This window comes from Arabidopsis lyrata (genome assembly GCF_000004255.2).
Source record: "Arabidopsis lyrata subsp. lyrata unplaced genomic scaffold ARALYscaffold_7, whole genome shotgun sequence".
NCBI classification, from domain to species: domain Eukaryota; kingdom Viridiplantae; phylum Streptophyta; class Magnoliopsida; order Brassicales; family Brassicaceae; genus Arabidopsis; species Arabidopsis lyrata.
In genome coordinates, this window is record NW_003302549.1 from 11,071,320 (window position 1) to 11,097,343 (window position 26,024).

The 26,024-nt window shown below is 36.9% G+C and overlaps 5 protein-coding genes across 8 annotated transcripts; 4 read left to right on the forward strand and 1 right to left on the reverse strand.

Moving 5' to 3' along the window:
• Positions 1-601: 601 nt before the first annotated feature.
• On the reverse strand, positions 602-2,319 carry LOC9306145. The gene is made up of 2 exons (XM_021016586.1): positions 1,395-2,319; positions 602-1,157 (listed from the first exon to the last, which is right to left on the reverse strand). The coding sequence occupies exons 1-2, from the start codon at positions 2,143-2,145 to the stop codon at positions 673-675; spliced, it is 1,236 nt and encodes a 411-aa protein (XP_020872245.1). The 5' UTR covers positions 2,146-2,319; the 3' UTR covers positions 602-672.
• Positions 2,320-4,344: 2,025 nt separating this feature from the next.
• Positions 4,345-6,024, forward strand: LOC9306146 (eukaryotic translation initiation factor 4E-1). Its single transcript, XM_021019695.1, has 5 exons — positions 4,345-4,721; positions 5,159-5,324; positions 5,422-5,547; positions 5,640-5,705; positions 5,794-6,024. Exons 1-5 carry the CDS (start codon positions 4,423-4,425, stop codon positions 5,842-5,844), a joined length of 708 nt encoding a protein of 235 aa, XP_020875354.1. The 5' UTR covers positions 4,345-4,422; the 3' UTR covers positions 5,845-6,024.
• Positions 6,025-6,811: 787 nt separating this feature from the next.
• On the forward strand, positions 6,812-7,975 carry LOC9304087 (S-protein homolog 1). Its single transcript, XM_002867969.2, has 2 exons — positions 6,812-7,269; positions 7,765-7,975. The coding sequence occupies exons 1-2, from the start codon at positions 6,983-6,985 to the stop codon at positions 7,931-7,933; spliced, it is 456 nt and encodes a 151-aa protein (XP_002868015.1). The 5' UTR covers positions 6,812-6,982; the 3' UTR covers positions 7,934-7,975.
• A 478-nt stretch (positions 7,976-8,453) lies between these two features.
• LOC9304088 (probable methyltransferase PMT14) lies at positions 8,454-12,168 on the forward strand. Its single transcript, XM_021017552.1, has 7 exons — positions 8,454-8,908; positions 9,186-9,849; positions 9,929-10,139; positions 10,236-10,908; positions 11,016-11,093; positions 11,393-11,687; positions 11,853-12,168. The coding sequence occupies exons 2-6, from the start codon at positions 9,202-9,204 to the stop codon at positions 11,655-11,657; spliced, it is 1,875 nt and encodes a 624-aa protein (XP_020873211.1). The 5' UTR covers positions 8,454-8,908; positions 9,186-9,201; the 3' UTR covers positions 11,658-11,687; positions 11,853-12,168.
• Positions 12,169-21,731: 9,563 nt separating this feature from the next.
• LOC9304089 (two-component response regulator-like APRR2) lies at positions 21,732-25,800 on the forward strand. 4 transcript variants are annotated; one of them, XM_021018908.1, is made up of 11 exons: positions 21,732-21,922; positions 22,600-22,837; positions 23,295-23,444; positions 23,541-23,587; positions 23,666-23,743; positions 23,825-24,289; positions 24,372-24,512; positions 24,597-24,851; positions 25,061-25,126; positions 25,217-25,291; positions 25,402-25,800. In XM_021018908.1, exons 2-11 carry the CDS (start codon positions 22,690-22,692, stop codon positions 25,576-25,578), a joined length of 1,602 nt encoding a protein of 533 aa, XP_020874567.1. In that variant the 5' UTR covers positions 21,732-21,922; positions 22,600-22,689; the 3' UTR covers positions 25,579-25,800. The 4 variants fall into 4 exon arrangements, with proteins under 4 accessions (XP_020874567.1, XP_020874568.1, XP_020874566.1 ...); XM_021018909.1 differs by having other exon boundaries at positions 21,742-21,922; positions 22,617-22,837; XM_021018907.1 differs by having other exon boundaries at positions 21,771-21,927; positions 22,596-22,837.
• The last annotated feature ends 224 nt before the right edge of the window (positions 25,801-26,024 follow it).

A 26,024-nucleotide genomic window follows, 5' to 3' on the forward strand; every position in this document is an offset into this window, starting at 1 on the left:
ATCATAGATCATATAAAGATGCCTCCAAATCTAGTTTCTCGATAGAAAGATCTTAAAACTCAGAGTATTCCAAAATTAGTTATATTTATTATAAATCTTAATATTTTCAACTTTATTTGTAGTTTCCAAAGTCAACAAAAAGGATTTGTCGCGATTCCATTTTGGAAACGTGAGTTTCCATCGTGTTTCCAAACATAAATTTTTAGGAAACGCGTTTCCGTAACGTTTTTCATGTTTTCGAAGAGTTTCTGTTTCTGAAATGTTTCGGAAAAGATAAACGGACCTCGAAGAGAGTTTTCATACAACATAGATACGTACTATCATTTATTTATTTTTGTTAAAGAATTACGTACTATCATATATAAATATATTCTCGAATCATGCATTATCAAATATCTACTTGAAACATGTATACCATTCGAGATTATATTCTTGGTTTGACGGCATATAAACAAGCCATGCAATTATGTTTTTGCCGCGAATCAAATAATCTTATATTTCTTATAAAATATAAAGAATGAATATAAACAAAAACCGAACTCGAACTGGTGTCAAGAATAACTTTTTGATTATATTCTATACAATTAGTAATCTTTTTTTGTAAACCAACATAATATTAATAAAAACTCAAACTCCACATAAAGAGGAGAGAAAACAAGATAGAAGACAAGCTTATGCTACAGCATCAGCTCCACAGTTTTCAGCCCTTGAAACAAAAAGAACATACATAAACATAAACATAGAACGAAAGAGATTGCAATCCGCTACTATGCCATCTAGTTCGTTTGCGTGGCCACCGGTATTGGGCAGGAGAACAAGCTCCTGACAATCCGAAATACAAGCCAGCTTTGATACACCCAATGCTAAAGCCGCTGTGATAGCCGTCTTGAGAGCTAGTGCCTCCGCTACGAGAACAAAAGACACAAAGGGTCTTGAAAAAGATCCATGTTGGATCTTTCCGTTGAGTGGGTCTTTGAAACTCCAGCCCAAACCGCATTGTAACCATGCCACATCCGAGAAGTTCAAGAACACTTCTATCTTTTGTGATGGTGGCTGAATTAGTTGGGACTTTATGACACAGATGTTCTCTTCCGTGAAGCCTAGTCCTGCACACAACCCAATAACAACACAAAGGATGCCAACGCTCCTTCTTGGTCCTGCACTAATCAAATCCAAAACAAAACCAGAAACAATAATCTCCAAAGACTGTCTACCAAAATGCCTTCCCTCAGGAGACATTACAGCCATTCTATCAAAGTTTTGATCAAATTTGTAAACATCCTCATATTGAGGTACTTGAAACTGATGAATCCTCATACTGAGGTAATTGGGAACTAACAGGAGGCTTTTACTAGGCCTATGCACCCCACAACAAAGGGTCACATATACCATACCTTCCGACGTCATGTAGATGGAGAGAGCCCATGAGGGCCAGGGCTGCCCGTTGGAGAGAGAGCCGGTCTGAATCTTTGTGCACACGCAGATCATGACGAATCCGGCCCACGAGGTGTCTACAACATTCGGGGCACACGGGAAGGCAACATACATGTCACTTGAGGACACGCAAGGCTGAACCAAGCCCAGCCAATCCCAGGAGTTCCCGGCGAGAGCGAGGTAGTAGATGACGACAACAAGACTTCCAGGAGGAACGGAGGGGAGAATCGCGGTGGGGACAATCGATGGAGCTTGGACTCGAAACTGGTAATCGCTCAGCCAAAGTAAAGGCGTCGACACAAAACGAGAATAATATCCTAGACCATTCCAGATAATGTATCGAATCAACCTTAGATTCACTTTTGGGGAACGTGTGGTGATGGGCACGCGGCAGCAGCGGCGGCTTGAACGACGAGGCACAAAAACGGTGATGATTGGAGGAACAAGTCTCGAGGGTGGCGGAGATGGAAGTTTGTATTCACTGTGAACACGTGGAAGACCAGTGAAGTGTGGAAGGAGGAGCGGCTGAGCATAATCTTCACCAGAAGAAGGGTGGATCTGAGGATCCGGCGGGTCCGGTGGTTCTGGCGGAGACGGTGGAGACGGAGGCTCCGATGGTGGAGCCGAAAGAGACCTCAGAACGAGGAAAGTAACCGAATACATCGGGAGAGGAAGAGAGGAGCTCGAAATCAACAACGAAGAGAAAATCATCTCAGGGGAAACTCGCCGGAACAGCAACGTCACCGGAGAAAGGAGGCCACCAGCTGAGAGATCTCGCCTAAGAAGCACCCACTGATCAGGATTGAAGATCGTCGGAGGAGCAGCAACGGTGGAAGAAGCTCATTTCGTCAATGGCTTGCGGCTCCTTGGTTTTTGTGCCTGGGAGAGTTTATACAATTAGTAATCTATTTTTTCTTTTACAATCAAACTCCATATATTAATTCACGGATAAAAACTTTTTATTAGAGAGAACCAATCGGGTATCGTCGAATTTACATAGAAAAACAAAACCCGCGAACTCTTACACATTTCGCAAGATGATCAATGGAGTTATTACCAATATGAGGGATATACTCAATACTAAAAGTAGAAAATAAGTCTCTGTAATACACAAAATCTCTCATCTCTATAGAAAAAGTAGACCACTCCTCGGGGCTAGAAGTCAATATCTCAATAAGATCCGAGCAATCCGTCAAAATGAGGATACTAGTCATCAGAATCGCTAGTTAGCACTTCATCGTCCACAAAAGAATCTCCAATTCGGCATGCAAGGCAAGGGGGAAAGACTTCTGCGTGAACTCTTTAGTCCTAAGTGTAATAATCTTCCTCCACATGAAACAATCCAACCATGACCACTCCTAGACTCCTCCCCATGCCAAGATTCGTCAATAAAGCATACCGGTCTGTCCGCTAGAATTGGTGACACTTGTACTACATGATTCCTCTCGGGTTGGGGCTTTTCTCGTCGTTTTGCTCCCCTCCAAGCCTCTTCCTCTTAGATCGCAATGTTCAAAGTTTTCTGAGGCGGTTCGCTCAAATTAACGAAAATCTTTCAATTTCTCACCTTCCAAATATACTACATGATCCAAAAAAATATTCATAACCTCTCTTCATACGCACCCGCCTCTTAGTTATCTATTTACGTACTACTTACTAGTGATTCACAATAAAACAAATTCTGACAGTTAATGTAATAGAACCAGATTCACTCAGTTATACGTCACTATCAACTATGAAGTAATAGAATACATTCGACTGCAAAACATTATGAAATCTTTTTATTTTCTATTTTCTTTCATTCGACCGATAAAACCAATTACTTAAATTCAAGAAAATTCTCTTTTAATTTGTTCCTGAGGTATATCCACATATTTAAACTTTTAAATATACATGCACGGAACTTAAACACAAATGTTTATTGTTTAGATTTAGAATCCGGTTGTTCTTTTTTGGTAAACATACTTTATATATTACTTAACCCAAAGTAGGTACATTAAAAAACATAAAATCTTAAAAGGAATACTACAATGGGGCAGATTAGAAAGGTTAGACAAACTCACTTATATAGTCAAACTTAATCGTCAAAGTGTTGACATCTTAGATATTTATAATTAAGCGAATCAAAATAATAATCTGCTTTCGATTGACTCCTAGCGTTTTCCTTCGATATATCCACATATGAACTCAGATGGTGAAACACATACGATATTATTACCACAACCCACTAAGCTAAGTCATAGTCAATAATACTTTTTAACAATAAAAGTAAATATATATAATTAACATCAAGTTGTTTATAATATTCCAAAGCTATATTAACACTTCCACAATATGTAAATCTCCCAAGCTTTTGACAGTCTACAATATACTTCACATTCTCTTAATATTCTCTTTTAGTATGTGAAAGCATATAAAAAAGCTTTAGACCATGTTCGTTTTACAGGATTGCTTAAGATACCATCACGTTTTGGTAAAAAAAGAATTTTGTTCGATCAGCGACAAAAGATTAGTGACCAATGAAACAACCAATTCTCGTTTGTTTTTGTAGTTAGTAATTCAATAAGGGAATTTGGTGACCGGTTTCGAGAACTAGCAACTAAAGATTCAGTCACTAAATATTTTAACGTTTCAAATTTTGAATTAGTGTTAATCACTAAAATTAGTTAATTTTGTTGATGACAACAAAACAAACTATATTACATGTTCTTCAAACTAACATGACCATAAGAAAACCTTTAAGAGAAAAAGGAAAAAAATTGTATGCAGCCTATTAAAAATATGGAGGCCGGAGCCTCAACAAGTTAAAGCCCAAAATAATTGTTGATTTATATCTTTAGCCCAAAAAACCCAAAAAATTATAATAAAACATGAATATGTAATAGAAACGACGCCGTATCATAGTTAACCCTACGAGTGGAAATACATTAGTTTGGAGAAGAGAAACAGAGAGGAAGAGAGAGAGACACAGAGAGGCAGTTCTGAGAAACAATGGCGGTAGAAGACACTCCCAAATCTGTTGTTACGGAAGAAGCAAACCCTAATTCTATAGAGAATCCGATTGATCGATACCATGAGGAAGGTGATGATGCCGAAGAAGGAGAGATCGTTGGAGGTGATGGAGACGGAAACGTTGACGAATCGAGCAAATCCGCTGTTCCTCAATCGCATCCTTTAGAACATTCATGGACTTTCTGGTTCGATAATCCTTCTGTGAAATCGAAGCAAACCACTTGGGGAAGTTCCTTGCGACCCGTGTTCACGTTCTCCACTGTTGAGGAATTTTGGAGGTTAGGTTTTTGATTTTTTTTCCGACTCAATATCTTGTTTGTTCAATTATTCTGCATCTGGGTTTTGTTTAGATTTCGATTTGTTGAGGAAAGTTATGTTCTTTATTGGTGGATTAGAAGATTTCATTGAAGTCATTGTTTTTCATATGTTTCTGATGAATTGCTATGTTTGGTGTTTGAATTCGTAGCTAAAGCTTATGTTAGGGTTTATAGTAGATAGCTAAGATCTTTTGTTCACTTGATTGCTTCAGATGAACTAAACATTGAACCAAAAGTTTGTGAGTAAAAGAGACGAACTTTGTGGGTCAAGATCTTTCTTAGTGATTTTCTAGGTATCAGGATATATGTATTGTGAAGCTCTTCCTCATGAGATTCTTTGGTTTGTGTATTGTTCTTTCGACTTCTTATTTTGAAAGACGTTTTGCTTTGCTTTGCAGTTTGTACAATAACATGAAGCATCCGAGCAAGTTAGCTCATGGAGCTGACTTCTACTGTTTCAAACACAATATTGAACCTAAGTGGGAGGATCCTATTTGTGCAAATGGAGGCAAATGGACTATGAATTTCCCTAAGGAGAAGTCTGATAAGAGCTGGCTCTACACTGTACGGTTTCTAATTTTCTTTTATTTTGACTCATAGTTCCCTCTTCACCATCCTATCAAGTCTAACCGGGTTTTTCTTTTTTACATGCTTGGTCTAGTTGCTTGCTTTGATTGGAGAACAGTTCGATCACGGAGATGAAATATGCGGAGCAGTTGTTAACATTAGAGGAAAGCAAGAAAGGATATCTATTTGGACCAAAAACGCTTCAAACGAAGCTGCTCAGGTAAATAGAAAGGACATTTCTCATCAAAACTCATTAAGCAGTCTCTCTGTGAAAAGAAACGACATGAATTCCCGTGTGCTTCAATGTTGCAGGTGAGCATTGGAAAACAATGGAAGGAGTTTCTTGATTACAACAACAGCATAGGTTTCATCATCCATGTAAGAAGAGAGCTTCTCATGATACTAATTTAAAAGTCGTTTTATATTTCAGATCTCTCATAGTTTGGTTTGGTTTCTGTTTTCTCAGGAGGATGCGAAGAAGCTCGACAGGAATGCAAAGAACGCTTACACCGCTTGAAACGAAACAACCTCTCTCAAATCTTTGCATTGTTTCAATTACAGTTTTGTATGTGAGAGATCTCTATTTATATCATCGCAACATGACTTGACACACTGTCTTTGCTCGTGAGTGTTGATTGTTCACAAGCTCTGACATTTCATTTAGTAATATATTTGTATGGTCTTATGATGGTAGTCAGGCAATTACTTTCTGATAATCCACCGGAGTAAGAGCAATCTTACTTAACCGACAAATCCTATCTCCTTCTAACCCTTGTTTGAAAAATCGCTAGGCGCTAGTCGGGCGTTCGGCATGGGCCTAGCGATTAATCGGAAAATCGGATTAAAATCGAGGATTAATCGAGGATTAGTTTTAGGGTTATTTTAATATTCTTAAAACATATCAATCCAATATTATTTTCAAAATTGCAGTAAATACATAAAAATGTAATTTTGAAACAAATTTTTATGATTTTTATTACAAATTTATGATTTTTATTAAAATTTGAACATAAGTTATTGTAAAACATTACAAAGTCCCAATTCAAATGATTGAATAACAAAAATTAAAAGTTTTTTTATACTAGCAATCTAAAAATAATCGGGGTATGTAAGATTAGGCGGAGAATAATCAGATTAGGCGGGAAGTAATCGGATTAGGCGGAGAGTAATTGGGTGACTGATTTCTTTAGAGGATTAGTCATTAAACGAGGCGGATAGGGTGGGCCTAGCGATTAAGCGGGGAGTAATCGGGTCTAGGCGGGGATTTTTAGAACAATGCTTCTAACTAAAGACTTATTGGGCCTTAAAAGCTTATATATAATATAATACATGTTTTGATGTTTAAATGACAAGAGCCCATGTACAGATGTACTCATGTGTGATTGAAGTTAACCTGATAAACTTTACCGGTTTATTTTGGGATATAAAAATTAATTGAGGGTAAATACTGTAACATTGTCATAGTGACTAAACCTTTCAACTTCAATTCTAATTAACCTGTGATCACGTAAATGATTTGCAGCATAACTCGTCATTAATGCAATGTAATAGCATCAAAATTTAATTAAACGTCAATTACCGTTTTACTTAACATTATAAAAAGAAGTAACAAAAAAGAAATTCCTAAAGATTTTACTTGCCCGAAAATTAAAAAGATGAATTGCATCAAAAAGTTTCTCTTGACAATTTGCTTTTCTCTAGCCCTAACATGTCAAGATCATGTCTTAGCCGGCGGCACCACCACGAGAGACATCATAGTCCCAAAGATTTCCGAGTGGCAAGTCACGGTTCTTAACGGTTTGACCACTGGTGAAACTCTTTTCATCCATTGTAAATCTAAGGAAGATGATCTAGGTGAAATTAGTTTGAAGTTTAGAGATAGATTTTTTTGGAACTTCGGAGAAAATATGCTTCACTCAACTTTGTTTTGGTGCTATATGCAGTGCCGGCCCGACATCTGCGAGTGCCCTACGCAAAGCTTCAAAAAGTATGCATTTTTCATATATTACAAAAAACATTAACGAATCATTATCGGATTTGCAGTTTTCTTTTTTAAAACAAATTTGCAAGGAAAAAACAATAAATTCAAAAGCAAAACTAACAATTAACTTCAAAAACTAGGATTTTTCACTTGTAAAATAATCAAATTGACTCACATACACGCATAAGAAGTATCATGTAGCGTCAGTTTTTTTTTTTTATATTCAATCAGCGTTTTAGAGTTTTTTTTACTAAATCAAAAATTTAGTGTTGAAGATAATTAGTTTGTCTTTAAAAGCCCATATCATTTTTTAAAAAAGACCCTACAAAATAAATTTATTGCTTTTGCAGCATATCCAAAACTTAACAAATTTTGAGTTTTAAAGGCCCTAACATTTTGGGGCCCCAATCGCTCGCTTCAGTTGCTTGGCCTCTGCGCCGGCCCTGGCTATATGAGCAAAGATGATGGTCATATGAATGTAAACGTGTTTTGGGATGATGTTATTTTGTTTCATAGATGCGGTTGGAAGAATTGTATTTGGACCGCAAAAACTGATGGTCTTTATCTTTGGAATTCAGCGAGCGGTCAAGATGTATTGTCAGAGAAATGGAAAGTTGGATGGTGAGGACATATTTTTGTTTTTTTGGTAATTTTTATTATATGCATATTGTTGATTTTGGAAGAAACAAAAAAAAAAAAAAACTGAAGTAATAAAAAAATTTGTCATAAATTTCTCTCTTATTTTGTGTTTTTTTCATCATTTTTTTGTCATCTATTTACATCCTCAGATTTAATCGAACTTCTAATTTAGGTTTTAAAATTTCACCTAAGCATTTATTTTAAATTATGGAATGATTGTTTAGCAGTGAACCGATTAACTCGGTTTTTGACGGTGACCGGTTAGAGGAAATGGGAGTGTCGGTAGGAGATCTAAGTAGCGAGCATGTCAAATTGTCAACTGTCTGAGAAGGACCACTTGGGACGACAAGATTCTTCGGCTAATTATAATACATCACTCGTTTCAACAAACTAATTTTTTCTTTCTATTATTATGCAATCTTATAACGTATGGGTTTGATCTTTTTTTATATATAAACCAAATGGTTTCTTATGTATCTTCAAGTATTCATTCCAATAATGCTAAACCATAACCTGAAATTTATTTTAACTAGATAAAATCAACTACCTAAGAGATTAAAAATATAAAAAATAAATAGTATAGTTTATATACAAACTCACCCAAAAGGGTTTGAAATAACATATGGATGCATGTGCAAAGATTAGATCTAAATCTATGACTATTGTAATAATATTGCTAAGATCTTGCTGCAAAACTACACACATTTAATTCCAAATTAATATTTTTTTTGAAATTGAATTGAATCAAACGCGCCTTCATCATCAAGTTAAAATCAAATCTTAATTAGTGAAGACAAAGAAGAAGAAGACATTATTTTAAGTGAGTTCTCTCTCTGTCATACTCACAAAGCTTTATACTTTCTGCTAGCTCATCACTCAAAAGAGCTTAAACCAGAGAGATCTGATAATAGAAAGAGATTGTAGAGTCTCTCTCTGCTACATCAAGATCTATATCGACCAGGTGACTATTTCTCTCTATTGTTACTTCGTTTTCTAGCTCTGTTTCAACGAGATCCGATTCTGGGTTTTCGATTACTTGCTAAAGTTATTGTCTTTGAATCTTTTTATGTTAGGATTAGTCTTTGAAATCGATAGACCCTAGATTTCAATTGTTAAAGTCTAGGTTTTGATTAGTTTGAATTAGCTTGGATCCTCTTTTTAACAGATCTTGATGTTTTTATCTCAAAGTAGTGTGTTTTACTAAGAATCAAGTTTGTGATTTGTTGAAAATGCTTCAGGAGATTTGAAAGAATCATGGGTTCTAAGCATAACCCACCAGGGAATAACAGATCGAGAAGTACACTATCTTTACTCGTTGTGGTTGGTTTATGTTGTTTCTTCTACCTTCTTGGAGCATGGCAAAAGAGTGGGTTTGGTAAAGGAGATAGCATAGCAATGGAGATAACTAAGCAAGCACAGTGTACTGACATTGTCACTGATCTTGACTTTGAACCTCATCACAATACAGTGAAGATTCCACGTAAAGCTGATCCAAAACCGGTTTCTTTCAAGCCGTGTGATGTGAAGCTCAAGGATTATACGCCTTGTCAAGAGCAAGACCGAGCTATGAAGTTCCCGAGAGAGAACATGATTTACAGAGAGAGACATTGTCCTCCCGATAATGAGAAACTGCGTTGTCTTGTTCCAGCTCCTAAAGGGTATATGACTCCGTTCCCTTGGCCTAAAAGCAGGGATTATGTTCACTATGCTAATGCTCCTTTCAAGAGCTTGACTGTCGAAAAAGCTGGACAGAATTGGGTTCAGTTTCAAGGGAATGTGTTTAAATTCCCTGGTGGAGGAACTATGTTCCCTCAAGGCGCTGATGCGTATATCGAAGAGCTCGCTTCTGTTATCCCAATCAAAGATGGATCTGTTAGAACCGCATTGGACACCGGATGTGGGGTAAGTCGATTTTGTTTTGATCTGGTAATATATCTTATTCATTCTTAGATTCTTATTGATGCGAATTTCCCATCTCTAGGTTGCAAGTTGGGGTGCTTATATGCTTAAGAGGAATGTTTTGACTATGTCGTTTGCGCCAAGGGATAACCACGAAGCACAAGTCCAGTTTGCACTTGAGAGAGGTGTTCCAGCGATTATCGCTGTTCTTGGATCAATTCTTCTTCCTTACCCTGCAAGAGCCTTTGATATGGCTCAATGCTCTCGATGCTTGATACCATGGACCGCAAACGGTAAATTTTGAACTATCAAATTAGGTGCAAATTCACATTTCTTGCTCAATATATACTCATATTTGTTGTGTCTTTGCTTCTTGATTGGTTGTACAGAGGGAACGTACTTAATGGAAGTTGATAGAGTCTTGAGACCTGGAGGTTACTGGGTCTTATCAGGTCCTCCGATCAACTGGAAGACGTGGCACAAGACGTGGAACCGAACTAAAGCAGAGCTCAACGCCGAGCAAAAGAGAATAGAGGGAATCGCAGAGTCCTTGTGCTGGGAGAAGAAGTATGAGAAGGGAGACATTGCGATTTTCAGAAAGAAAATAAACGATAGATCTTGCGATAGATCAACACCGGTTAACACCTGCAAGAGAAAGGACACTGATGATATCTGGTACAAGGAAATTGAAACGTGTGTAACACCATTCCCTAAAGTATCAAGCGAAGAAGAAGTTGCTGGAGGAAAGCTAAAGAAGTTTCCCGAGAGGCTATTCGCAGTACCTCCAAGTATCTCTAAAGGTTTGATTAATGGCGTCGACGAGGAATCATACCAAGAAGACATCAACTTATGGAAGAAGCGAGTGACTGCTTACAAGAGAATCAACAGACTGATAGGTTCCACCAGATACCGTAATGTGATGGATATGAATGCCGGTCTTGGTGGATTCGCTGCTGCGCTCGAATCGCCTAAATCTTGGGTTATGAATGTGAATCCAACCATTAACAAGAACACACTGAGTGTTGTCTATGAGAGAGGTCTCATTGGTATCTACCATGACTGGTAAAACATCTATACACAATTACACACACAAATCTTTATCTTCCTTCCATCAATGGCAATAGTCTGATTAGTCTCTCAATATCTTGCCTTTTTTCAAATCTCTGCAGGTGTGAAGGCTTTTCAACTTATCCAAGAACATACGATTTCATTCATGCTAATGGTGTCTTCAGCTTGTATCAACACAGGTAACGATTATAAACCCTAACTTAACCTTAAAGCTTCAAACTTTCTGAGAATCAACAACCCTTGATTTAGCCCTAAAGCTACAAACTTTCTGAGAATTAGCAACGCTGAATTGAACCCTAAAGCTATGAACTTTCTAAGAATTACTAACCCTTGTTTTAACCTTAAAGATATGAACTTTCTGAGAATTAGCAACCATTGATCTAAACCCTAAAGCTACAAACTTTTTGAGAACTAGTGATCAATGGTTCAATTCTGTACTAAGGGTTTTTTAAGTAATGGGTCAATTTCATTTTGGCAGCTGCAAACTTGAAGATATTCTTCTTGAAACTGATCGGATTTTACGACCGGAAGGGATTGTGATTTTCCGGGATGAGGTTGATGTTTTGAATGATGTGAGGAAGATCGCCGATGGAATGAGATGGGACACTAAGTTAATGGATCATGAAGATGGTCCTCTCGTGCCGGAGAAGATTCTCGTCGCCACGAAGCAGTATTGGGTCGCCGGCGATGATGGAAACAGTTCTCCGTCGTCTTCTTCTTCTGATAATAGTGAAGAAGAATAAAACAAAAACAAAAAAAAAAAAACTCCTCAGGTATTGTATTTAACAGTCCCTGTACTTTATATTGTTACCAGATTTAACCACGAAGTTTTGTTGCGATCAATTAAACCCAAAATTCCTATTTTTTTCCTATGTTACTTTTATCTTATGCTTGAGTTTTTTTTTTTTTTTTAAATTTTTTTGTATATATGTTATCAGGTGAAGGTTACTAAGCTTGATGTGTAGCTATTTTACAACACTTGGAAAATTCTTATCAAATGGTAGGAATCAGAATTTCCATTGAAGAAAGGTGTCAAAAGTTGTAATACTATATCGATGATGATCAAGACGAATATGTGCATTTATGTTTTATTTTTTGTTCCTAGTTTTTAATTTTATTTTTGAAGAAAGAAAAAAAAAAAAAGTAGTTCCATGTGCTCTGAAAGATAGTTGAAACCTTGGACGCTTGTTATGTATGATGCGATATTGACATTTTTAAATAATAGTTATTTTAAATAAAAATTTATGATATAAATGGAAACTTCTAGATAAATTTAAATTATATAGAACTAGAAATTTCGTCAATAATAGTTCGATGACATTATTGTAGGGAAATTGATTCATATGTGGGTCGATGTTGTACGTAAATGGATACTACTGTTTTGGAACAAAGCTATAGTTGTCATGGGTCACCTTTTGTCTTATGACTTTCATCATACATTTATAGATTACATTATCATATTAATTAATATAACATTTTACTTATATTGATATATCTATAAAAAAAAAAAAACACCATCTAACTTATATAACACATGAGATTTAAACAAAATGAATTTATCCCAACATTAAATCCGTTTTTAAGTTCCGGTCGAATAAATTATGGGTTGTGACATCGGCTCCTTTAGCTACAAACAAAAAGAGGCAAATTATTATTAGGAATAACTTTGAAGAATAAGAAAACAAAAATGAAGGAAAATGTCCATGGATGGAATAAAAGGACCAATATAAATAGTAAAAATAGAACTACTACTACTTTCGTCTAAGTGATGACTCTATAAAGGAAACTGTTTTTTTCATTCAATTATTACTTCAATACTACTTTCGTTTGAATTATAACTTTTTCGTACAAAGATGGGTGCATATCCACATTTTGTTTGGCTTATCCTTCCCAGACAAAAAAAAGTGGCTTATTAATCCGACTCGTATCAATGCAGTCGCTTAAGAATTCGTATTTTCTTTGATAACGGGAATTTCGCACAATACTAATCTTTCAAATTTAAGGATTAAGGACCAACTATAATCAAAATCATAGTTGACTGACTCGAATTATAATCCTTCAACTCGAAGATGAGTCAATACGCTTAGTTATTTTCTTTGATAACGGGAATTTCGCACAATACTAACTTCCTCTTAAGATATTTACACAATATTCCTCTTAAGATGTTAACGGCTGAGTACTTTGATAACGGGAATTTCGCACAATGAAAAGAAGTTATTTTCTTTGATAACGGGAATTTCGCACAATACTAATCTTTCAAATTTAAGGATTAAGGACTGTTAATCAAGAAGACATTTAACACTCGGGTTACTCGGGTTACAGGTTACAGGGTTAAATGTAGGTTACTTGGGTTACTCGGGTTACAGGTTACTTGGGTTACTCGGGTTACAAGGCTGAATGAGGGTGCTGTTGGTCTTTGTGCACAACCCATCTCAGACCTAGATTATGTTCTCTATATAAACGTGTGTGCCTCCTCATTGTGTGAAAAACATCTTTATTTCAACACATTTTAAGTTTCTCTCTATTCTAAAATCATGTTTCAATCAATCTTTCCTACTTAAATATTCTCATGGTATCAGAGCACGTTCTTAATCTTTAATCTTCATCTTCTGGTTCTTCAATAATCTGTTTCGATTTCCAAATACTCTGTTTTGGTTCATCGGTTCTCTGTTTTCTCTTTGTCTCTGTTCGAATCTGGCTTCTAAACAAGTTGTTCGATTTCTTCTTCTACTTCTTCACGAAAAGGCATCTGTTTGTGAAGGAGAGTTACTACTGGTCTGTGACAGAGCTATTCATCGTAAAAGCCTCAACCTTTCTGAGTTCTTTGTGGATTAGTGTCAAAGCGGGTTGAAGAGGAGAAGTTTTCAGGCGTTTGGTCTTGTGTATCCAAAGGTTTGAGCTTTTATCTTCTTTAGGTCGAGATTCTTAGATACTTGCAGAACTAGGCTCAGAACTTAAGCTTCGGTAGAGTAGTAGTTGATGATTGGTTTGTTTGCGGTTGCTTATTGGGAAGAAAGTCGACACCTTTTCGGTTTATTTGTGGTTATTACATCCTGAAACTGTTGAAGATGGCTCTCACAGTTCAGAAAACGAGTGATACGTTCAAGGACTTGAAAGACTTGAAATTCGCAGTCACGTTGAATGGTAACAACTATCTGTTGTGGAAGAGAACCACAACAAATGTATTGGGAGGAAGGAAACTCACTAAATACATCGAAAATACCTATGAAGAAGCAAAGGCTAAAGAAGAGAACTTGAGTGAAGATACTTGGAGCCAGAATGATCTGAATGTTTTAAGCGCTCTACATTGTTCTCTAGACGCTGCGATCTTGGAAGGGTCTTCGTATTGTGAGACTTCAAAGGAGTTATGGGACACTCTAGCTAATGTCTTTGGCAATGAGACTAATCTGACCCGAGTGTACCATATCAAGAAAGCTCTTGGTGAGCTAAGTCAAGAAGAGAGTGATTTCAACACTCACTTTGGAAAGTACAGGTCGCTTGTAGCTGAGCTTGAGATGTTAAGACCCTTCACTACTGAGGCAAAGGCTCTTAAGGATCGTAGAGAGCAAGATTTGGTCTTCGGTTTGTTGCTGACACTAAACTCGAGCTACACTGATGTGATTCAGCATATACTAAGAGATGACAAGGTGCCAACTCTAGAACAAGCGTGTGCGAAGATTCAGAAAGAGTATGGAGCTCAAGGACTGTTTAACAGCAAAGGAAGTCTCCGGACTGCAAACAAGGCTGGAGTTATCAAGCAAGAAGACAAGAAGACATGGGTTTGTGACCATTACAAGAAAAAAGGTCACTTAAAGGATAAATGCTGGCTTCTTCATCCCCATTTAAAACCAGAAAAATTCAAGAACTTCAAGCCAAAGGCAAATGCGGTTAATGGAAGTGATGGTGGGTCAGAGAATGAAGAAAGAGCTATGGTTCAGTACGGGCAAGAGAAAGCGATGCAGGCCATTACACAAGGCAAGAGTGGCGCATCTACCTCACAAGCTCAGGAGACTATTGTCATGAACAAGGCTGACCTCGAGTCTCTCCTCCAATCCATTGCATCTAAATTACACACTGGCGGTATTTCTTTCTTAACTTCTAATACTCGTGATAAAGATTCATTAGTATTAGATTCAGGGGCTTCTCACCATATGATTAGTAACCCTAGGTTGTTAGAGAACATTAAACCGGCCTTAGGTAATGTTAAAGTTGCAAATGGACATAATGTTCCAATAGAAGGCATAGGTTGCATAGATTTGTTCAATAAGAAGTCTAGTGTTTTCTATATGCCTAAGTTCACTTCAAATCTTCTCTCTGTTAAGAAAACGACTAAGGACTTGAATTGTTTAGCTATTTTTAGTCCTAATGACGTGAAGTTGTAGGATATTGAGAGTGGAAAAGTGTTTGGGCAAGGAAGCACCAAGGATGACTTATATGTGTTTCAAGACATCTCTTTAAATTCTGTTTCTAAGGATAATGTTTCTTTAATCTTTGCAAACTCTGTTAAAACATCGGTTGTATTGTGGCATGAGAGACTTGGCCATCCACATTCTCGAGCTTTAAGTTTATTAATGCCTGGTTTTTCTTATGATTGCGCAAATTGTGAAGCATGCATATTAGGCAAATATTGCATTGCTGTTTTTCCTAAGTCTAGTGCGATTTATGAAAAATGTTTTGACCTTGTGCATTATGATGTGTGGTCTTCACCTTGTGCATCTAGAGACAATCATAAGTACTTTGTCACTTTTATAGATGAGAAATCTAAGTATACATGGGTAACTTTGATGCCATCTAAGTATAGAGTTTATGATGCGTTTATAAACTTTCAAAACTCTGTGACTAATCACTTTGATGCAAAGATTAAGATTCTTAGAACAGATAATGGAGGTGAATATACAAGCAACAAGCTCAAAGAACACTTGGAGAAATGCGGAATCCTTCACCAAACTAGCTGTCCATATTATCCACAACAAAATGGAGTTGCTGAGAGGAAGAATAGGCATTTAATGGAGGTGGCAAGAGCTATGTTATTTCAGAAGCATATGCCAAAGCGGTTTTGGGGAGATGCGGTGATGACAGCATGTTATCTCATCAATCGAATACCGACACGTATCCTTGATGATAAATCTCCATTTCAGATTTTAAACAAAACTATCCCTAACATTGATCATTTGAGGGTCTTTGGAAGTCTTTGTTTTGTGTTTGTCCCAGGTGACTTGAGGAACAAGCTGGAACCCAAGAGTAATAAGTGTGTTTTTTATTGGATACTCAACAACTCAGAAAGGTTACAAGTGCTTCGATGCAGCCAACAATCGATATTATGTATCAAGGGATGTCAAGTTTATGGAAGACAAGGCCTACTTTGAAGAGAAGAGCTGGGAAAGCGTTAAGGACCTCCTAAATTCTACTTCAGATCGTGCTCAGAGTCTTCGGCATATTCTATAACATTTGGGTAATGTAAGCTCTCCACAAGAAGGTAAGGAAGCTACACCAAATGATGGTAACAATCAAGCCCAAGAAAGCGGTGATAATACACCACAAGAGTCTCTGGATAATCAACAAGAGAGTGGTAGAGAAGAAGGGTTAAGTGAAGAAGTGGAAGAGAAAGATCCATCTAGTGAAAGTGACATTATTGAATCATCAAGAGGAGATGAGACTTATCAAGCTCCACCAGTAACACGAGATCCTATCTATACTCGGGAGAATCTAAGAAGGAGTAGAAGAGAGAAAAAATTGAAGAAGTGCCTCTATAATTGCCAAGCCGTGGCTCATCCAATTCAAGCAACATTTTCGATTGACCTTCTTCCCGAGGTAAGATGATGTGGAATTTATTAGTAAGCTAGATGTGGAATTTATCCCACAAAGCTATGAAGAAGCTAAAGAAAGAAAGGAGTGGACGAATGCGGTAGATGATGAAGTACAAGCTATGATAAGGAACCATACATGGGATGAAGAAGAGCTACCAAAAGGAAAGAAGTGTGTTAGCTCAAAATGGGTATTCACCATTAAGTACAAGAGTGATGGTGAAATTGAAAGATATAAGGCTAGGCTGGTTGCAAGAGGGTTCACACAAACCTATGGTGATGATTATAGGGAAACATTTGCTCCGGTAGCTAAGCAACACACGGTGAAGGTTGTTATATCTTTGGCGGTTAATTTGGATTGGGAGTTGTGGCAAATGGATGTCAAGAATGATTTCCTTCAGGGGGAGTTGGAAGAAGAAGTCTACATGTCACCTCCTCCGGGTTTAGAAGACATAGTGGCTCCAGGAAAGGTCTTAAGGCTTCGAAAAGCAATCTATGGTCTCAAACAGTCTCCAAGAGCTTGGTATCACAAGCTAAGCTCCACCTTATTGGCTAATGGCTTCAAGAAGTCACATTCGGATCATACTTTGTTTACTAAGCAAGATAATCAAGGCATAGTAGTGGTATTGGTCTATGTTGATGACTTGATTATCTCGGGAAGTAACAAAGAAGGGATCCAAGCGATTAAGTCTTCTTTACACTCAGCCTTTGATATTAAAGATTTGGGTGTGTTGAAGTATTTCTTAGGGATTGAGGTGTGTAGATCCAAGGAGGGACTGTTTCTCTCACAAAGGAAATACGCCCTCGATCTCCTAAAGCTTACAGGGAAACTTGGAGCTAAACCAATGGATACACCACTAGAGCAAGGATACAAGGTCAATCGAAAGGGGGAGAAGGATGATACTCCATATCATTGCCCGGAACAGTATAGAAGACTTGTAGGTAAGCTCATATATTTGACATATACTCGGCCTGATCTCTCTTTTGCCGTGAATCAGGTGGCTCAGCATATGCAAGTCCCTACGGTGTACCATTGGAGTTTGGTGGAGAGAATTCTGAGATATATCAAAGGAAGTCCCGGCAAAGGCATTTGGATGGGAAGAAACTTTAGCACGGAAATTGTTGGGTACTGTGATGCAGACTACAATGGAGATCGCAACACAAGGCAGTCCACAACCGGCTTTTGCACTTTCATTAGTGGCAATCTTGTAACTTGGAAGACAAAGAAACAGAAGGTGGTGTCCTGTTCGAGTGCTGAAGCGGAGTATAGGGCTATGAAGAAGCTCACAAACGAGTTGACATGGCTGAAGGCTCTACTAAAGGACTTTGGGATCGAGCAAAAGACGCCAATTACCTTCCATTGCGACAACCAAGCAGCCATCCATATTGCTACTAACCCCGTGTTCCACGAGAGGACCAAGCACATAGAGACGGACTGCCACAAGACAAGAGAGAAGATCGAAGACGGTACAATCCTTCCTTGCTACACTACGAGTTCGGACCAATTGGCCGATATCTTCACCAAGGCAGCAAGTAACCAAGTTTGTCAATTTATTCATGGCAAACTTGGTCTTGTAGACCTCACACATCCTTGAGAAAGGCTCCCTAACTCGTTGGGATAATACTCTTTTTCCCTAGGCTTGGTTTTGTCCCACGTGGTTTTCCAAGCTTAGGTTTTTAATGAGGTTGTTCTTGCGAGTGCCAAGTTTATACACAATGAGTATTGTAGTATAAACTTGAGGGGGAGTGTTAATCAAGAAGATATTTAACACTTGGGTTACTCGGGTTACTCGGGTTACAGGTTACAGGGTTAAATGTAGGTTACTTGGGTTACTCGGGTTACAAGGCTTAATGAGGGTGCTGTTGGTCTTTGTGCACAACCCATCTCAGACCTAGATTATGTTCTCTATATAAACGTGTGTGCCTCCTCATTGTGTGAAAAACATCTTTATTTCAACACATTTTAAGTTTCTCTCTATTCTTAAATCATGTTTCAATCAATCTTTCCTACTTAAATATTCTCAAGGACCAACTATAATCAAAATCATAGTTGACTGACTCGAATCATAATCCTTCAACTCGAAGATGAGTCATTCAATCACTCGATCACAGTAAAATGAGAACTATATATTTATGTATTTATCAAAATTCCATTTCATTAAGTTATAAATACTCTCCTTTAAGGAAAGCCAATTAGAAACTACTAAACTTACATGGGTAATAAAGGATATACGGGTTGATGTATTTCTAAAGAACTACAACACACAGAAAAAGAAATGATAAGAGAAAATACTAGAAAATAGATAAAGAAGTCGAAAGACTCTAGAGATAGTGAGTTCTACCACGAAGGTAAGCCACTCGAACTGACGGAAAGCTAACCGATGACATATCGCTAATCACTTTGAAATACATTGTCTCATAGGAATAACAAGATTCCGTAGAATTTTGATAATCCTAACTTGCTCATGAAATGTTGAACCACCTATTCCGTGGAAAAAGAGGTCATAAAAATGAGAACTAATTACTTTTGATAGTTCAAAAATGAAATCATCATGGTACACAACGGGGAAAAAAAATGGTACACAACGGAGAAGAGGAGTCGTGTTTAATTTTTTGTTCGGCCAAATCACAAATATAGAGTAACATTGAAATACGTAAATTATCTAAAGAACGCTTTTAGATTACAAGACACGTGAAATGAAAAAAGCTCTTTCACGACCACGATCTTAAGTTTATCTTGTGTCGGACTTATAAGATTTGAATGATTCAACAAGTACTAGTAACTACTTTTAAAAAAATTAATCATAGTAACCTTAGAAATAATTAGTAGCAATTATTCCAATCTCTTTTAATCATAATATAACGCAAGAGATTTCAATATAAGTTTCTTCCCCACTGAGATATTAAAAAAACCGTATCTTTTTATTTGTAGAAATAAAAAGACGAGTTGAAAATTGTGTGGCTAAAACTAAAAATAGCATTGGGACACCTAAAAAGTCAGAACTTCATTCAATTACATTACATATACAACACATAAATATTGACAAATGTTAGTTGTCTGTTTCATGTGGAAGACTACATAAATATTTATCTCATCGTTTTTTCCAAAATGTGTTTAAAATGTATGAACCAACCGGTTTATATTAACCAACATATATATTTGAACTGAAACTAAATTATAATTTGTATCGAGCACTCCTATGTCCTATCAAATATATATAAACCAAAACAACTTAATATATTTCTAGATTGTAATTTGTAAGATTTTGTTCATGTTTGAGATTTAAGTTACAAAGACCACCATTTGAAATTCGAGGCAAAACTGTGGGTTTTGCAATAACTGTGTGCTATTCAGTATTCTTTACGTTACTTTCATAGGCTCGTATAAATGTTTTTGTTTTCTTTCTTATTTTGGCTCGATTAAATAATCTGTTACAATTTACCTCGATTGGTCCGTTCTGTACAAGTTTGATAAATACAACGTCGAATGTTATTCATATTTCTAAAGATAGTTTATGATATAGTAGCTACTTGATGGAATTATTTTAGGCAGAAAAACAGTTATACAGACTGATAGAAATAAATAAATAATCATGCTGAACTTGAAGCCCTCTCGTGAGCGACGGAGATGGCTATATCTCAATGGTTCATTTCTATCCGCTTTAAAACGGACGATACTCTGAAATTTTGAAAATCATCGAGGCTGAAGATGACTGGCTCGCCTTTGCCACGGAATTAGAATCTTATCATGCTCTTAAGTAGGCTTCGATTTTTCATTTTCTTTAGTTCTTAAATGTTTGTAATATGCCTTTCGGCAACACATCTAAGTATCTAATATAATCTAGGCCTGGGCAAAATACCCGGAACCGAATACCCGAACCGAAAAACCCGAACAATACCCGAACCGAACCCGAACCCGATTTGTAAAAATACCCAAATGGGTCCTAACTTCCTACCCGAAAAAAACCCGAACCGAACCCGAACCGAATCCAATACCCGAATGTACCCGAATACAAATATACACCTAAAAATATTAGTTATTTTTATTTTTATAATACCCGAAATACCTAAAATTACAATCATAAATCCGAATATATTAGGTATTTTAGATATTTTTGGTTATATTTGGGTAAAGAGTAACCAATGTATTTTCGAGAAATCGGGTATTTCGGTTAGATTTGGGTATATATGAGTTAAAAACCCGAACCCGACCCGAACCCGAAAATATTCCGGATATTTTTGGTTATTTTCGGGTATTTTGCTTTTTTATTAAAATACCCGAACCGACCCGAACCCGAACCGAACCCGAACCGAATTTTTAGAATACCCGAATGGGTCTTGACCCCCTACCCGAATAGACCCGATACCCGAAAAAAAAGAACCGAACCCGAACGGGTACCCGAATGCCCATGCCTAGCAATGAGTTTGAAAGATGGAACCTCTGCAAAAAAGTTTTTTTTTTTTTTTCTCCCTACCTTATGCATATACAATATTTTCCACAAACATAGAGTACCATCAACTTGTTCCCAAAAAAAAAAGAGTACCAACAACTAAAAATACATATTTGATTTTTTCCCTATGATATCCTATTTTTAATGATTATCTCATCTTCGCGCGACGAACGAATCTAATTTTCTGGAATATTTTTACGACGAATGGTTCTATGAACGATTTTACAATAGACAATTTTTTTTTAACACCAGCCAATAGACAATTTATTTCTTACAATTTATCGCGCCGCTTTGAGTACAAATATGTAATATAACTATACCAGACAATCAAATTTTATTTTATTTTTGTAAAAATTTGGTCTATTTTTAATAAAAGTAGGCCAATTTGGATATAATGATATATTAAGGGATTTAGAAAATTTCTTCTTTTGTTATAGGAAATTAATCCTATATATTAATTAAAAAGTCAAAAAATAATTAAGCCTTATCTCTTTTTTCCTCTTACCTTAATTAACCTCTATCTCAGTGATACTTTTCTTTTTCCCTTTATCTTGTGTATAAGCCAATGAAAAGAACAACACTAGTCACCAACTTATTATAACTCTTCATCCATTTTCTCTCTCTAAAAGTCACCACATCCACCCAAAGGTTTTTTTTTTTTAACTTTGAATGTGACTCAGGACAGAGAGAGGGAGATACAGAGAAAGAGAGCTTGAGGAAGGGTTTAAGCAGATCTGCAAGAAACACTCTCAGGTATGGTGAGAACTTCAAAAATATATGAATTTACTCATTGAGTTATTTCTTTTGATTTGACTTCTGAATTGTGAAAGTTTGTTTTCTTTTGGATTTAAATTTCCAAAGCTTTGTTTTTCTTTTTCTTTTGATCAATTATATGTTCATTGCATGTGATGTGAGCATGATCTCTTCTCTGAGAAACTATGGATTTTAGATCTTCTCCTTCTTCTGCTAATGGAAAAAAAAATCAATTTTATCGAAAGTGCAACTTTTGATTTGATCACAATTCACAATTCTTTTCTCTCTGGGTATTTCTCTCTCAATTTCCCTAAATTCTAGGGATTTGCCTTTCTCCTTCATTAGTTGTCATTAGCCTATGTTTTAGTATTTGTTAAAGGTCATTAGTTTGTGTTGTTAAGTTAATTAATCACTGCATGCACGAGTTAAACAACATTTAACTATTAATATATACACTCTTAAATGATTCAAAGCTTTGTTAGATTTCATGGCATGGTGGTCCACTCTTTTTAAATAACAAAATCAAGTTCCTCATGAATTATTCTTATTTCATCAATAATACACACACGACACACCTTTTGAATATTTACTTTTCTATCTTTTATTCTGTTTAATTTTTTGTTTATTCTATTCATTTTTCCCTTTTTTTTTTATATTATTAATCAAAATCTAGATAGAGTCTTCTTTTCCGTAGAATCAAACCGGCGGCGACAGTGACGGCGGCGAAAAGCGGCGGTGTTGGCCGCAAAAACGATGCAAAACCAGCTATGGTCATTACCGCTAACGATTTATCAAAATGGGAAAATTTTCCTAAAGGACTTAAGGTTCTTCTTCTCCTCCACGGCGGCGACAGCGACCGAGATGGCTCCTCAGCCGCCGAGACTCGATCAAAGCTCGAATCAATGGATTATATCGGTAAGACACTAATTTTCCTCAGTTTCTCTCTTAAACCTTTATTTCCTCGATTAAAAATTTATATTAATTCTTTAATCAATAATTAATCATATTGGCCAGTTATGTGAGTGAGACCATACTAGTTTAATTTTAGAGTTGCTCTAGCTCTTACATGACCCGTGACAATTCTAATTTGTAGCGCTTTCTATTATATTTGCATAAATACACACAGACATACACAGCTATAGCTTGGTCAATAGCCTATGAATAGAATTATAACATTATTGAAAAATGCAACGTTTTTAGTTGATACGTACATAAGTAGTAAAAGCTTGTGCAGTCATGTTTTGGAGTTTTGTTAGTATATATTTATGAACCAGGATCCAAACTATCCCGAGGCCTGTTTATGTGATTTTTATGTGTTTTGAGTGTTGAGACTATAGATTCGATTTTTGAATTTTTGGAATTTTTCTTGCAGTTACTACATTCACCGATGAAACTGAAGCACTCTCTGCGGTTGTTAAGAACCGGGAGAGCTTCCACGTTGCCATCGTCGAGGTGAATACGAGAGCCGAGAACGAGAGTTTCAAGTTTCTTGAGGGTGCCAAAGACGTTCTTCCTACTATAAGTTTGTGAACCTTTTACAAGTACCCTTTTTAATTTTTCACAAATCTTTACAATACTAAAAATTCGCTAAAATGTTGATTATTCTATGTCTTTACAGTGATTTCAACTGATCATTGCATCACTACTACAATGAAATGCATAGCGGTAAGTGATTGCGACTTGCATTTGCTTAGATGTATAAAAATGTTGGTTATGTGATGAGAATTGATAAGTGTTTTCCAGCTTGGTGCAGTTGAGTTCCTTCAAAAACCGCTCTCACCGGAGAAATTAAAGAACATTTGGCAGCACGTTGTTCATAAGGTTCAGTTAGTTTTTCGCATCTTTAAATCCTCAGTTGTATACTCATAATCTAAGAAAGTTGTTACATTTTTATGTTGCTAGGCATTCAATGATGGTGGAACTAATGTTTCGGTATCACTTAAGCCAGTGAAAGAATCCGTTGTCTCGATGCCTCATCTTGATACCGACATGACAAGCGATGAGAAAGATCCAGCGCCATCAACCCCGCAATTGAAACAAATTTCACGGTTACTAGGGGATTGCCAAGAGAACATAAATTTCTCGATGGAAAATGTAAATTCCTCGATCGAGAAGGATAACATAGAAGATCAAGATATCGGTGAATCTAAATCAGTCGACACTACAAACCACAAATTAGATGATGACAAAGTGGTTGTCAAAGAAGAGAGAGGAGACAGTGAAAAAGAAGAAGAAGGTGAAACCGGAAATCTCATAAGTGAGAAGACAGATTCAGTTGATATTCATAAGAAAGAAGATGAGACTAAACCGATTAATAAATCATCCGGGATCAAGAACGTGTCTGGTAACAAAACTAGTCGAAAGAAGGTAATGTTGTGTTTCTCTTGACGCTCCTTAGTGCTAAAAGATTCAGGCTCTCGTTATCATTGTTACTGCGTTCTTTCTACAGGTGGATTGGACACCAGAGCTGCACAAGAAGTTCGTGCAAGCAGTTGAGCAACTCGGCGTTGATCAAGCGATACCTTCGCGGATTCTTGAGTTGATGAAAGTAGGCACCTTAACAAGACACAATGTAGCTAGTCACCTTCAGGTAATTAGATCCCAAGGGTCGAATGTTTCGCAAGATTTCTGAATTCTTGTAAAATGTTACACAATCTTTTGAATTTTTGAGCAGAAATTTCGGCAGCATAGGAAGAATATTCTTCCAAAGGATGATCATAACCATAGATGGATACAATCTAGAGAGAACCATAGACCAAATCAACATAATTATAACGGTTTTCAACAGCAACACCGTCCTGTGATGGCTTATCCCGTTTGGGGTCTTCCCGGTGTTTATCCGCCGGGAGCGATTCCACCTTTGTGGCCACCGCCGCTGCAGTCCATTGGTCAACCACCTCCGTGGCATTGGAAACCACCTTATCCAACGGTAACATCTGTTTATAAGTCAAAGATTTTAGCTACAATAAATCAGATTTATCTCTAGAAGAAAACGTCATTAGCTACAAATTTAACGATAAAATGAACTCATGCCATGACATTTTAGCTACCGCATTCTCTATATAGACATATTTTGTGACATACTGATAAAATCCATAGCTAAAATGTCCATTGACATTACATGTAATCTTGTTTCAGGTGAATGGTAATGCATGGGGTTGTCCGGTTGGACCGCCTGTGACCGGATCATATATTACTCCTTCGGTGAATATTTTTCACAAAAATCTCTTTAATCGTTACAAAAATCTTATTTTTATACTTTTTATGTTAAGAGAGATTTTTTTTTGGTCACAGAATACTACCGCCGGCGGGTTTCAATATTCTAACGGAGCTGAAACCGGCTTCAAAATAATGCCGGCGACTCAGCCGGTAAGTGTCACAAATTCTCTATTTTCCTTTTGAGACATAAAAAATTCCTAATTAATTAATGAAAAATAAAATTATCCGGGTCGGGTTGTGATGTAATTGGATCGGGTCAGGACGAGGAAATGATAGATCAAGTGGTTAAAGAAGCGATCAGCAAACCGTGGCTGCCGCTACCGCTCGGGCTAAAACCGCCATCCGCGGATAGTGTTTTGGCTGAGCTATCACGGCAAGGCATCTCAGCCGTCCCTTCTTCTTCTTGTTTAATCAACGGCTCTCATCGTTTACGCTGACGTGTCCATGAAACAGAACCCGTAGATATGATGACGTCATGCGTGGCGTACTTGTACTTGTCTGACGGTCCGAAGCGGGAACTGATTCGGATCCTGAGAGTTGTTTTTTAATTGTTCTTTTTAAAATATTTGTTGTCATAAAAAATATTTGTTTTTATTGGTATTATTAATAAAGAAGATCGGACGGTGAAGATGAGGGCAACGATGTTAATTTGAGGACCACAAGTGGAATCTGCGGCTGTAAATAGATCTCGGACACGGGATTTGGACAAGTCGGAATCTGACGTGTGTGTGTACTCGCTTTTGTGGGTTGTCGAGAATTTTAATAGTTGACACTGTTTTAGGTGATATGAGATATGATGATGATAATAATAAAAAGTACAACTCGAAGATTCCGTGATGACATTTTGTTCTTTTTTCTATAAATTCCAAGATACACACAACAA